Source organism: Eleutherodactylus coqui, chromosome 5 (genome assembly GCF_035609145.1).
Source record: "Eleutherodactylus coqui strain aEleCoq1 chromosome 5, aEleCoq1.hap1, whole genome shotgun sequence".
NCBI lineage: Eukaryota > Metazoa > Chordata > Amphibia > Anura > Eleutherodactylidae > Eleutherodactylus > Eleutherodactylus coqui.
The window spans coordinates 229,041,409-229,055,717 of NC_089841.1; the positions used below are offsets into that span (position 1 = coordinate 229,041,409).

Consider the following 14,309-nt stretch of genomic DNA (forward strand, 5'->3'; position numbering starts at 1 on the left):
GGGATGGCTTGATGAGAAGTCTCTCAAGGCAGCCATGGGACCTTTCACAAGGCCCCCGACAGCCATGATACCTGCACGGCTCCCCCGATTTCACCGCGGGGGGGGGGGGGGGGGGGGGAAGGGGGGCGTACGGAACCCCTGAACATCGTTCGGGAGATTTAAATGCCGCTGTCAGGATTGACAGTGGCATTTAAAGGGTTAATAGCCGTGATGGGCCGTACGGCCAATTGCAGCTATTGCCTGCGGGTTTCAGCTGTAATAAACAGCTGACGCCCGCGCTGAATGAAGAGAGGTCGCCCCGCAACCTCTCTTCATACATACCCCGACACTCCAGGACGTAAATGTACGTCCTGGAGCGGAAAGGGGTTAAGAGGTGGATTATATTTGGCACAACAGTGATGTTACCAAGAATAGGACATGTCTTATAAAATTGATGAAAAAAAATGAAGAAAATTGGTCCGGGAGGCACCCAAGAGGCCTACAGCAACACTTAAACCTTTCTCACACAGGCCGTTTTGAATGCCGCATTAATCGCAGTATAATGCTTCCATTGAAATCAATGGGGTCTCGCAGACATGTGTTCGATCGCAGCACTGGATGGCGCTCTCCAGCGCAGCTCTGTCCGCTCTGTCTTTGGCCGTTTAGCGCACTTCATCAGCGATGTGCTTAAACATGCTGTCAGCCGCAGGGAGCTGTGTCCAAATCGAAATTGTGGTGCTTTGCCGCGTTAGAGGACCCTAAAGGAGCTGCAGGAGTTTCTGGGAAGTGCTGGTACATGTGACAACCATCTCCAGCATTCTTCATATGTCTGGGCTGTGTGGTAGGGTGACAAGACGGAAGACAAAACCTCCATCAAGTCCGCCAAAAGTATGTGGGAGAACGTGTTATGTCTGAGACCACGGGGAAACTTTTTGGCCATAATTCCAAAAGGTATGATTGTCACAAAGCCAATACTGCTCATCACAAAAAGAACCCCATATCCGCAGTGAGGATGGTGGAGGCAACATTATGTGTGGGGCTGTTTTTCTGCTGCTGTAACTGGGGCTTTAGTCAATGTGGAGGGAAGTATGAACAGTTCCAAATATCAGTCCATTTTGGCACAAAACCTTCAGGCCTCGGCTAAAAAGCTGAAGCTGAAGAAGAATTTCACCTTTCAGCATGACAACAACCCAAAGCAGATCTCCAAATCACCAAAAGAATGGTTTTGCCAGAAGAATTTCAAAGTTTTGGAATGGCCCAACCAGAGCCCAGACCTGAATCCCATTGAAGATATGTGAGTTGACCTGAAGAGGGCGCTCCACACGAGATGTCTGACAGATTTGGAGGCTTTTGCAGGGAAGAGTGGGCAAAGATTACCAAGTCAAGATGTGCCATGCTGATAGACACCTACCCAGTAAGACAATGCTGTCCCAAAGACAAATGGTACATCAACTTGCATTAGTTTTAGGGTGTGCATATTTATGCAACCACATTATTTCAGTTTTCTGGTTTTTTTTCCTATTTTAAACAATTTGTTTTTCAATGGAATTGTACAGATAATGGGTGAAAATGAAGGTGGAAACAAATCTGAAATAATAATTCATCTTTGTCACATTTGTTTAACATGACAAAAATATGGCATTCGAACAGCGGTGTGTAGACTTCATGTATCCACTGTAAGCGTTAAATTCAGTTACCTTTAAACAATAGAGTCATTCAAGAAAACATTGATTGGTTGAAATGTATTCAGAAAATATTTGTGCCAACATCAATATATAACAATACAGTGTTACCTTGCTTTACCTTCGTTTTCACATTGCAGCCCACGCCACCCATGTGGACATATACACCCTCGGAACCTGTCACATGTCCCCCTAGCGCAGTTACACTTCAACTTGCAGCCAGGTCCATAAGAATCCTTTTCACATGCTAAAAGAGAAGTTCATTAAATGTTGTTTCTGTTTTGATTAAAGAAAAACATTTCAGTATTTCCATGATGCGTCAGAGATATTGGAGATATATTACGCTGTCTACTGTTCTTCCATCGTAACAACAGGACACATTTCTATCTTCATCAAAAAGTTCTGTTGTACAGAAATATCATTAGAATTATTCATAGACTTTTGCTTGGGCCATCCACCAGTACTAGTACCACCATCCACCAGAACATATCAGAGCTTGAGCTGGTACCGAGGCGGGCAACTAAAGTCATAAATGGAATGGGCAGACTACAATATCCAGAGAGGTTACCAAAACTGTGGTTATTTAGAAGAAAGACGGCTGAGAGGCGACCTAATACCTATGTATAATATATCAAGGGGAAATACAGAGATCTCTACCATCATCTACTTAAACCCGGGACTGTGACTATAACAAGGGGGCATCCTCTACGTCTAGAGGAAAGAAGGTTTCTACTCCAATATAGAAGGGGGTTCTTTACTGTAAGAGCAGTGAGACTATGGAACTCTCTGCCTGAGGATGTGCTGATGGTGAATTCGATAAAAGAGTTTAAGAGGGGCCTGAATGCCTTTCTTGAGCATTACCATATTACAGGTTACAGTCACTAATTCCAGAAGGGTTGGTAATCCATGGATTATTCCAAATGCCAGATTGGGGTCGGGGAGGAATTTTTTTTCCCTTAAACAGTTTTTTTTTGCCTACCTCTGGATCAACATTGGAAGTGGGATGGGGGGGGGTAGGATCTGAACTGGAGGGACATGTGTCTGTTTTGCTGGGCCTAACTTACCATGTTACTATGATATACAGTATATTCACAGGGATAACAGTGCTAGAAATGTAAGATGTGAACATGACATTTACTTATCATTAGTTATTTATTATATTTATGATTATCACTAGAGATGAGTGAGCGTACTCGTTAAGGCAAATTACTTGAGCGAGTATCGCCATTTTCGAGTACATGCCTGCTTGCCCAAAAGGATTCAGGGGGGGCGGCGGGGCAGAGCCGGGGGGACGGGGGGACGGGGGGAGATCTCTCTCTCCATCCTGCTCCTTCCTACTCACTCCCGCAACTCACCGCTCACCCGTGCCGGCCCCCGAATCTTTTCGGACGAGCAGGCATGTACTCGCAAATGGAGATACTCGCTCGAGTAATTTGCCTTAACGAGTACGCTCGCTCATCTCTAATTATCACACATTAATTTCTTAAGGATAGTGCCAATGTATAATAATGTATAGCCGCAGACTGCATGCATTAGTATATAATGGCTTATCTAAATACTACTTATCTAACACTGATAGAACAATGGTTTATGTGGTTCTCTGCCTGGTTTTACTTATCACAAATCCATTTATCTATTGTACCTTCATCACACTTGAGTCCAGCCCAGCCTGAGGCACAAGAGCAGCCGTATGGATCTACAAGGCAAAACATTTGGGACTCGCAGGTTCCATTCTCTCCACATGGCTCCTTGCAGGTTCTTCCAAACCGATGTTTACCACATGCTAAAGAGAGGCACTGTACACGGTTAGTACTCCACATGTATGGGAACGGCACTGTTCTAAAAACATTGTATCTTTCAGAGGAAAATAAATGTCTAAAAAAAGCCACAAACACATAAAATCCACTCGCAGGTTATAGAAGTGTCCTTATCTAAGTGATCAGTAAAGTCTAATTCGCCTGCTCTACAGTTATTGTTAAGAGGTTCCAAAAGTGAAGCTAATCTTTGAGGAAACTTGGATAGAGTCGGTGTGAGCCAACATGAGATTTATGTGGATGTTGGGAACTAAAAGTATATTTGTTAACAGAAATGCTTATATAAAAGGTGTCCCGGGGTTTAACAGATCATATTCTTGCTGTAGTGTCACATGAAATCATGGAGTCCATAGCCAAGTATGAAATGGGCCTCCAGCACTTCCTGTAATAAGCTGGCTGCTTTGTTAGTAAATGCTCTGTCTCGTACAAAAGTCTATGGTTATATACTTTTGTGGAACCTATTAAATCAAGAATCAGTGAAATGTATGAATTAGGACGCTTTCACCCCTGCACTGGAACATCCATTCGGAGGTTCCATCGCAGATCCGGCACAAAATACCAGAAGAAAAACTCCTGCATTTAGGACTGTGTCGCCCGGTAATATGCTGGGCAACTGAACAGAAACCAATAATAGTCAATGGGGTCCATTCGGTTCTGATCGGTTCCGGCATAAGACGGATCAATTTGGCCAGGGGATTTCCCTTTCTGCTCCCTGAAAAGAGCAGGAAAACTGTCCCTTCCCCCCACCTCACCCCCAACAGAGCATTATTCATCATTTAGAGGTCTACATTACAATAAAAAAAGGTCTACTTTTTTCCATAACCAGCAGCCCTCTTGTCCATAGACTGTGTCTGGCATAGTAGCTAACACCTAAAAGGCACTCTAAGGTGCAGAAAGCTTCTGCACATAATTTTGAGTTGAGAATAAGAAGAGTAAGGGTACCTTGGGTTGTTTTGTTGACTATGCAACAATGGTTAATGCCTATCAATAATTCTGCTGCTAGACCCAATGGATTGACACTGTTTCCATGATGATATGTAGAAGTCAGGATGACAGCAACAAGGCACCGTTCCCCTAGTTGATCTGAACTTGATTTCTACTGTTCATGTAAATAGGCTTTCTTAATCTCATGCAAACACTTCAATAGACAAAGGACATAATAACTTCCATGGTGAGCAGTCCTATGAAGAACAGTTAAAAGATCTGGGAATGTGTAGCTTGCAAAAAAGAAGCCTGAGAGGAGACTTAATAGTGGTCACAAATATCTGAAGGGCTGTCACAGTGTAGAGGGATCAGCCCTATTCTCATTTGCACAAGGAAAGACTTGAAGCAATGGGATGAAACTGAAAGGAGAAGACACAGATTAGATATTAGACAGTGAGGGTGATCAATGAGTGGAACAGGTTACCACAGGAGGTCGTGAGTTCTCCTTCAATGGAAGTGTTCAAACAAAGGGTGGACAAATATCTGTCTGGGATGATTTAGTGATCCTGCATTGAGCAGGGGGTTGGAGCAGATCACCCTGGAGGTCCCTTCCAGGTCTATCATTGTATGATGGCATTGTAAGTTCTTAGGAACAGAGAAACTCTTGGTATATTAGAGTGTAAACTATTTGCATCACACCAAGTGTTGTTAGATTACATTGTAAACTCTTAAAAGTGGCCCCACACCATAGATGAATGCTGGCTGAACTTGCTAATATCAGTGGGACTGGCAAACCATCTAATGTTTATGGGGTGTCCTGATTCTCCTAAGACATACACACATATTAGATAAATGGAGGGCAACCTGTCGATATCAGTGGGACTAGATGCAGAGGCGTAACTTGAAGCTTCTGGGCGCCTATGCAAAACCTGTAACAGGGCCCCCAAAATATAATACTTTATTCATAGTACTGTGCTCCCTATATGGAGAAAAGGGGCCTTGTGGGCCCCCTAAGGCTCCTGGGCCCGGGTGCAACCACATCCTCTGAATCCCCCATAGTTATGCCCCTGACCGGATGACTATCTAATATATATGGAGGTGTCTATGTGACATGAAGCCCATAGGAAGTCCTTTTTTGCCTTGCTTATTCCATTAATGTTAAAGCAACATGACAGGTAACAGGTACTAGATACTTATAATAATAATCTTTATTTATATAGTGCCAACATATTCTGCTGCACTAACAAAACAGGGGAGAACAGATACATAAAACAAAGATACAAAAACCACGGTTACATGAAGTAATCAGTTAATAGAAACAATGGGGGTGAGGGTCCTGCTCCAACGAGCTTACATACTACAGATAATGGGGTGATACAGAAGGTAAAGGAGCTGGAGATGTGCCTGGTATGGCGAGATGGAGAGTGAGGGATGCTATACACATCGACAATGGTCAGACCTATAGTGGCTGAATCGGTTTGACTGCAGGGAGGCGGTTGATGGTGGCTAGCAGGGATTGCAGTCAGCAGGACAGGGAACATGTTATCATGCGGAGGACAGAGGGGTTTGGTTTAGGAGATATGGTATGCCTCCCTGAGGTGCATTTTCAGAGCACGCCTGTAGTTTTGGGAGCCAGGGATTGCGCAGATAGTTTAGGGTAGTGCAGTCCAGAGGACTGATGCTGCTCTGGAGAAGTCTTGAAAGTCTTGAATGAGAGGTTCAAAGTAAAGAGGCACTTAATCTGATTTAGTTGGCGGAGCGGAGGGCGCGGGCTGGGTGGTGAATTGAGATGAGGGAGGCAATGTGGGGCAGCGTGGTGCTGTGGAGGGCTTTGTGGATGAGAGTAGTGAGTTTGAATCGAATTCTGTGATTGACGGGCAGCCAGGGCAGTGACTGGCACAGGGCAGAGGCGTCTGAGTAGCAGCTGGACAGGAAGATGAGCCTGGCTGCCGCATTCAGGATGGATTGGAGAGTCTGGTACAGTGGAGGCCGATCAGTGAGTTGCGATAATCGAGCCGAGAGTGGATGAGGGCAACAGTGAGTGTTTTTAGCGTGTCTGCGGTGAGAAAAGAGTGGATTTATGAGATATTCTTGAGGTGCAGGTGACATATTCGGGCGAGAGATTGGATGTAGAGGGTAAAGTAGAGTTTGGAGTATAATATAACCCCAAGACAGCTTCTGTGATCTAATTTTAGCTGATCATAAAAATGAATGAACAAATCAGCTGTGGTTGATACTTACCCATTTCACATGTCGTCCCCATGAAGCCTGGAGGGCAAATACATTCCCCCGTGTCCTCATGACAAACACCACTATTACGGCATTCAGGACATGCTTTGTTACACTGCGGTCCCCACTTCTGCGCTCCACATCCTGAAAAATAAGATTCCTGCAATTAGTAGTTTTAAATAATGATGCTCTCTTTTATCTCTATATGACCGTACATTAAAGGGGTTATCCAGGCTTTTAAAATAGATGGTCTATTCTTTTGATGGGGTACTGCAGGTCTTCAATGTTTACATCAGTCTGGGACGCTGTTCACACTCAAAATGCCATACTTTTCATAGCAGCTGTCCTCGGTATTGCAATAGTGTTCCAGTTATATGAATGGTTAAAATTCTTGGGTTCTAGGACAGTGAAGGAGTTAATTCTCTTCCTAAGTGGTTTAAAGTTGTAGAAGGTTCATATGAATATAACTGGTGGTCTAGGATACTGAGGTATCTAATAGTAACATTCCTAACCTCTAGCACAGTTAAAGGGTTAATGCCAACACCCCTAGTAGTTCTAGGTAGGGAAAAAAGATAAGGGGTAATAACTTTCTTGGTGGACCTGCCTATTAAAGGAGTCTACACCAATATTCCTGGTGACTTACAGTACTAAAGAGGTTAAAGGGATATTCTATCTTATAAAGTAATCACTAATATATACCATCCCTTTATGATTGGTTGGAGCTCAACCTTTTTAGGTCCCCACTGACCCCGAGAGTGCTTGTGAAGCACTATATCGCCTTCATTTTGTGTAGGAAAGTGCAGCATGGCCCCACTCAAGTGAGGGTCTGACTGTAGATTCCTGTACAAATGGGTGGCTAGGAATGCCATTGTACTGTGAAAAATTGGGAGAGCATGCATCACTACTCCAGTGCTACATCCCCTTCACTCTAAGGATCGTGGGAGTCCTAGGGGTCAGACCACCATTAATCATAAAATGATCTCATATCCTAGCAATATGCCATATGTGAAAACTCCTTCAATGCCAAAATCTTTGGTGATGTAAGATATACGGGGTGAAGGCATAAATTCCAATATCCCTGGTTGTCTAAGATAGTGAAATGGCTATAATCGGCATCCCTGGTGATCTAGGATAGTGAAAAGATCAATGTTATTATCCCTGGTGATCTAGTGTAGCAAATGGATTATTCTCAGCAACCTTGATGCTCTGGGGTGAAAAAAGGGTTATTATAAGCTTCTAAGATGGCCTATGATACTGCAGCAGGAAATGTCTGTATTCTTGGTGGCCTACGGTAAAACATAGTGTTAATATCAATATGCCTGGTGGTGTAGGGCAGCAAAAGGGTTAATATCAGCATTTCAGGGGGTCTAGAATAGTGATTGAGTTAAAGAAATTATCTCTTTGGGCATATGAACCATCCCTCCATGGCTGCCCTCTAATACTACTTTTTCCTTGTCTGGCTGGCTATGGCTTCCCCGGCAAAAATCTGCTGTTTTCCAGAGGTCTCCATTTGAAAGATTTTGTCTCTGATGAGATAACCCCCTTAGTATTTCATAGCTAGTGTTCAACAGTTTACTCTAGGAAAACCAGTGTGTGTTACACTGGAAACACGTCTGCAGTACAGAAAATAATAGGTGAACTTACGTCTGACAATTAATCGGGTCAAGGCGGTGTTAAAGTGATTGCCTCCAATGTAACGTACTAAGTAGGTACTGGCGTCACTAAGCTGAACATTTGTTATAGAGTATTCTAGCAGAGACGGCACTTCATGCTTTGGTACGGCGTGGAGGAAGGAATCTAAATATATAAAGAAAAAGGTAAATTGAATAAAATTATACAATGGCATGAAATTCAGATGCTTACAACAAGCACATTGCCAACAGTCCTGTGAGCTGGACCAAAAGTAGTGGGGATCAGGGCTCGATAACACCTGCATTAGTGCTCAGTTAGGGCTTTCTATTAGAGATGAGCGAGTATACACACTAAGGCACATTACTCGAGCGAGTAGTGCCTTAGCCGAGTATCTCCCCGCTCGTCTCTAAAGATTCGGGGGCCGGCGGGGAGCGGCGGGGGAGAGCGGGGAGGAACGGAGGGGAGATCTCTCTCTCCCTCTCCCCCCCCCCGATACTTTTACTCCATATATACACTACCGTTCAAAAGTTTGGGGTCACATTGAAATGTTCTTATTTTTGAAGGAAAAGCACTGTACTTTTCAATGAAGATAACTTTAAACTAGTCCTAACTTTAAACAAATGCACTCTATACATTGCTAATGTGGTAAATGACTATTCTAGCTGCAAATGCCTGTTTTTTTGTGCAAAATCTACAAAGGTGAATAGAGGCCCATTTCCAGCAACTATCACTCCAGTGTTCTAATGGTACAATGTGTTTGCTCATTGGCTCAGAAGGCTAATTGATGATTAGAAAACCCTTGTGCAATCATGTTCACACATCTGAAAACAGTCTAGCTCGTTACAGAAGCTACAAAACTGACCTTCCTGTGAGCAGATTGAGTTTCTGGAGCATCACATTTGTGGGGTCAATTAAACGCTCAAAATGGCCAGAAAAAGAGAACTTTCATCTGAAACTCGACAGTCTATTCTTGTTCTTAGAAATGAAGGCTATTCCATGCGAGAAATTGCTAAGAAATTGAAGATTTCCTACAACGGTGTGTACTACTCCCTTCAGAGGACAGCACAAACAGGCTCTAACCAGAGTAGAAAAAGAAGTGGGAGGCCGCGTTGCACAACTAAGCAAGAAGATAAGCACATTAGAGTCTCTAGTTTGAGAAACAGACGCCTCACAGGTACCCAACTGCCATCTTCATTAAATAGTACCCGCAAAACACCAGTGTCAACATCTACAGTGAAGAGGCGGCTGTGGGATTTTGGGCTTCAGGGCAGAGTGGCAACGAAAAAGCCATATCTGAGACTGGCCAATAAAAGAAAAAGATTAAGATGGGCAAAAGAACACAGACATTGGACAGAGGGAGACAGGAAAAAAGTGTTGTGGACGGATGAATCCAAGTTTGAGGTGTTTGGATCACAAAGAAGAACGTTTGTGAGACGCAGAACAAATGAAAAGATGCTGGAAGAATGCCTGACGCCATCTGTTAAGCATGGTGGAGGTAATGTGATGGTCTGGGGTTGCTTTGGTGCTGGTAAGGTGGGAGATTTGTACAGGGTAAAAGGGATTCTGAATAAGGAAGGCTATCACTCCATTTTGCAACGCCATGCCATACCCAGTGGACAGCGCTTGATTGGAACCAATTTCATCCTACAACAGGACAATGACCCTAAACACACCTCCAAATTGTGCAAGAACTATTTACAGCAGAAGCAGGCAGCTGGTATTCTATCGGTAATGGAGTGGCCAGCGCAGTCACCAGATCTGAACCCCATTGAGCTGTTGTGGGAGCAGCTTGACCGTATGGTACGCCAGAAGTGCCCATCCAACCAATCCAACTTGTGGGAGATGCTTCTAGAAGCGTGGGGTGCAATTTCACAAGCTTACCTCAACAAATTAACAGCTAGAATGTCAAAGGTGTGCAATGCTGTAATTGCTGCAAAAGGAGGATTCTTTGACGAAAGCAAAGTTTGATGTAAAAACAATGTTATTTCAAATACAAATCGTTATTTCTAACCTTGTCAATGTCTTGACTCTATTTTCTATTCATTTCACAACGCATGGTGGTGAATAAGTGTGACTTTTCATGGAAAACACAAAATTGTTTGGGTGACCCCAAACTTTTGAACGGTAGTGTATATAATATATATATATATATATATATATATACACAAACATATCATCCTACCAAAAGTATTTGGACCCCCTATCAGTAAAATAGATCTTGTCTTATTAGAATTTCACATGTCCTAAGCCATGCTACATTTGATCCAGACCCTCAGAGGTCTCAGCCACAGTTTGTTATGGGGACTGCATGCTACTGGATATATGGGTTATGCTGCTGCACACAAGCTGTCCCTCACAAAGCACAATGCATTGGCTCGTCTACAATGGTGCAAGAAGCATAGTCATTGGACAGTTGAGCAATAGAAGAATGTTCTATGACAGGATGAATCACACGACTCCAGATGACCATACCTGGGTGTGGAGGACATCTGTGGAATGCCTTTTGCCTCAGCATGTTGTGTCAACAGTTAAGTACGGCAGAGGTTCCATTACAGTCTGGGGATATTTTATGTGGCATGGTCTTAGTCCGTTAGTTGTAGCGGCAAGAACCATGAAAACTGAGGTGTACATTGACATTCTAGACAATAATGTTGCCAGAGTGGTTAAATTACCTACCCAGACAAGGTCATCTCACTGGGGTCATATCTTACATATAGCTGGCTCCATAGCTGGCTGGAAAGACATAGACTTCACACAGACTCATTGCTGAAGACATTTGCAGGATGAATGGAGGGAAATATCAGATGAAGTATTTCAGACCTTAGTAGAAAGTATGCTACACAGAGTAGAAGAGTACCTGTCATTAAAAGGTGCCCCACTAAGTACTAACATATGGAAATAAATGCCACTTTTAATTCCTGTTCATGTGTCCAATTACTTTTGGTACATTAGTTTATATATATATATATATATATATATATATATATATATATATATATATATATATATATATACATATATATATATACACACACACCAATTATAGTATATACAGTATATATTCCATTAGTTATATATTATAATATTATATATATATACACAGTATATTATATATATATATATATATATATATATATATATATATATATATATATATATATATATATATATATATATATATATATATACACACTGACCTACCAGAAGTAATTGGACACCTGAGCAAGAATATCAAAAGTAGTATTTATTTCCATATGTAGATACTTAGTGGGGCTCCTTTCCTGACATTAGATTATCTCTGTGGCATAATAGAAGGCATAAGAGGGCTCCAGTTAACTGGACAGCGATCATAGTTCCATTAAAATAAAATAAAAAACTCAAAGAAAACATTTTGTTATCTCTAGAAATGTTTCTAGAATTCATTCATTCTGCATTAGGGAAATGCTGCAATGACAAGTAGCATGCCTATAGCTTTAATATGAAACATAATAACACAGATGGTTTTTGGGTGTAACTTTGTTACAAGTAAATATGCCAAGTCGGTGACTCACTGTTCTTGTAGAATACAGCATCTTCATCCTTTTGAAACTTCTTCTCAAAACCTAGTGTGACATTGTCCCCTCTACTTGCAGTGACAGTCAATGAGGTCGGATTGAAGGAAGCTAAAAAAATCAGTAAGTCAGTAAAAGTGATGTTGCTAAATTTGATGACACAATAAAAGTACTGATCGCTGAAGACTCTTAAGGGATAATATGGGAATATGGATCAGTTACCTTTTAGGGCTCAGTCACACGGGCGGCGATCCGCACGTATTTCTGCATGACCAGCTCCATTGCCACCCATATGTTCATTTTTGTCAGGTACGGACGTCTGCAGTGCGAACATTTTTCCGCGCGGAAATACGCGCATATTGCCGCCCGTGTGACTGAGCCCTAATATGTACTCTTATTAGCAGATTATAGTCCAAACGATCCAAAAGATGAGCAGGGCAGCCAGGCAACCACCAATTTACCTGTGTCTTTTCTGTTCATCTTTAGGGTACGTTTCCATGTATTGGAAAATGGTGCGGATTGTCCACAACAGAAAATCAGCAGCAAAATCCGCCTCAAAGCCATGACAAAAGGGTCAAAATCCACTCCATTGGTGCAGATTTTGACACATATTTTAATGTGGATTCGCAGTAGATCTCACTCTATCAATATAAATGGTTAAATCTGCAGCAGATCCACATTAAAAACTGCATCACAATCCGCAGCCATGGTGTGGATTTTTATGCGTCTGATGTCTCCCTACATTCTGATTGAAGCTTGTACAGATCCAATGTCAGAAGACGTCCGATAGGGTATTCTTACTGTCTATTGCCAGCCATTTCGCTGTCAGAGCCTCTTTGGGGCACACACACTGGCTTTAGCCAGCAGATGGCAGCGTTGTATAACAGCAAAAAGAGAAAGCCTTTTAGGAAACCCTGAATCCAAAATTGGATTGGAAAGGGTTAAAGCAAGTCTCCTAACTTTTGAACAATGAAAAGAGAGACTCAGCTACCACACAGTGTTCCGTGTACAGCATCTCCAGACTCCTGTCCACAGCTCCGAGCACAATGAGTCCGGAGTTGGGGAAGGAGGCAGATGATGCTATGTAGCAGCTCAGTACTGTGTGAGGGATGATGAAAGAAGATGGTTACTGCTGCTGATGGACTGAGGTTTAGGAGTGGACACCCAACGGCGGGTGTGAAGAGAGGAGACATGTCTCAGGATGGTGGGACAGACCCCAAAATCCAGGACTCTCCTGTCAAATCTGGGATGGTTGGGAGGCATGGAATCTGTCACCTCAGACAACCGCTGTAAACCAAAGTAAAGAACAAAAAGTATAAAAGACACTGAGTTGAATTGTGTAATTTGTATATTACACTCTCCTCCATTCCCTACTGTGTTCCTGCAAACCAGCCATTCGCTGCATAGAGAGGACTACTGAGTACATGTGTGCACATAATGGAGAGGACCAGCTCTCTTATGCTTCAACCAGCATTGAACGGCTGGTTTGTGGGCACACAACAGGGAAACAGTAGTGCGTGTAAGTATACATGTTAAGTATTACACGTTTCAACTCCTTTGTATTGTTTATTGATTACGCTATGTCGATGGTCAGTCTCTTTAATCATCAGAAAAGTTTCTACAGAGCAAGTGTCAGAAACTCATTGATCACTGATAGGTGCCAAGTAGATCACAGGAGCAAATTTAGCCGGTACTGTAGAACAAAGTTGATTCTGCAGTACTGACTAAACTGTTGGTGGGCTTCCCTGCTCCAGAATCAGTGTGTCATAGTCCCTGCTGGATTTTGGCATGTGCCTACTGGGGTGGAGAGAAAAAGAGGCATCACCAAGGAAAGTAAAATGGTGAATACTAGTGGCAAACTGAAAGGAGCAGATGGGCAAGAAACATCAGACCGTCGTTGGAGATATGGAAGGAGAGGGAGCTAAGGAAGGGAGAGGAAAGGGAAACCCCTTTGGTGGGCTAGGAGGACATACAGTAGCTTGTTATGGAGGTAGAGTTCAGAACGGGCTGTTCTAGCTTAGTACCTGAGATTTCTGCAGGGAAGAAAAAAACATGTCATACATAGCTTCTTGTCTCTTCTATATCCTGAGCCGGTAGAACTCATGGGAGTATTATGTCACGCACTGGCGGTCTACAACTGGTAGCTTTCCAGATCTTCCTGTACCATGGCTTTCTCAGCTCAGATACATGGGCCCTCCATTGAGTCTCTTGGAAAATTAAAACTCCTATCATGCTCTGATGGTTGCAGGCAGCATGCTGGGAGTGGTAGTTTTCCCAAAAATCTTGTGAACCCTATGGAGGACAGGTAACAGTCATAGGGTAACGTACTAGGTTTGTACCACTTTCATTCTTTAAAAATGGAGAGGTATGGTGACAGCATGCATCACCTGGCTGCATAGATTCTACTGTACTTTCTAATAGCTCCTTCTTGGGTTGGTAAAGCAGGCTTTTATATTATAAAGCAGGAAAGTGGAACCACGAGTACTGATAAGAAACCA

At 42.8% G+C, this 14,309-nt stretch overlaps 1 protein-coding gene across 1 annotated transcript in view; it reads right to left on the reverse strand.

Moving 5' to 3' along the window:
* Positions 1–14,309, reverse strand: part of TEK (TEK receptor tyrosine kinase) — a 104,461-nt gene that overhangs the window by 51,361 nt on the left and 38,791 nt on the right. Inside the window, exons 3-7 of the mRNA XM_066604296.1 lie at positions 11,812–11,922; positions 8,273–8,425; positions 6,641–6,772; positions 3,304–3,444; positions 1,783–1,908 (exon numbers count right to left, since the gene is read on the reverse strand). Of these exons, the coding sequence (XP_066460393.1) occupies positions 1,783–1,908; positions 3,304–3,444; positions 6,641–6,772; positions 8,273–8,425; positions 11,812–11,922 (663 nt within the window). The remainder of the gene's footprint in view (positions 1–1,782; positions 1,909–3,303; positions 3,445–6,640; positions 6,773–8,272; positions 8,426–11,811; positions 11,923–14,309) is intronic.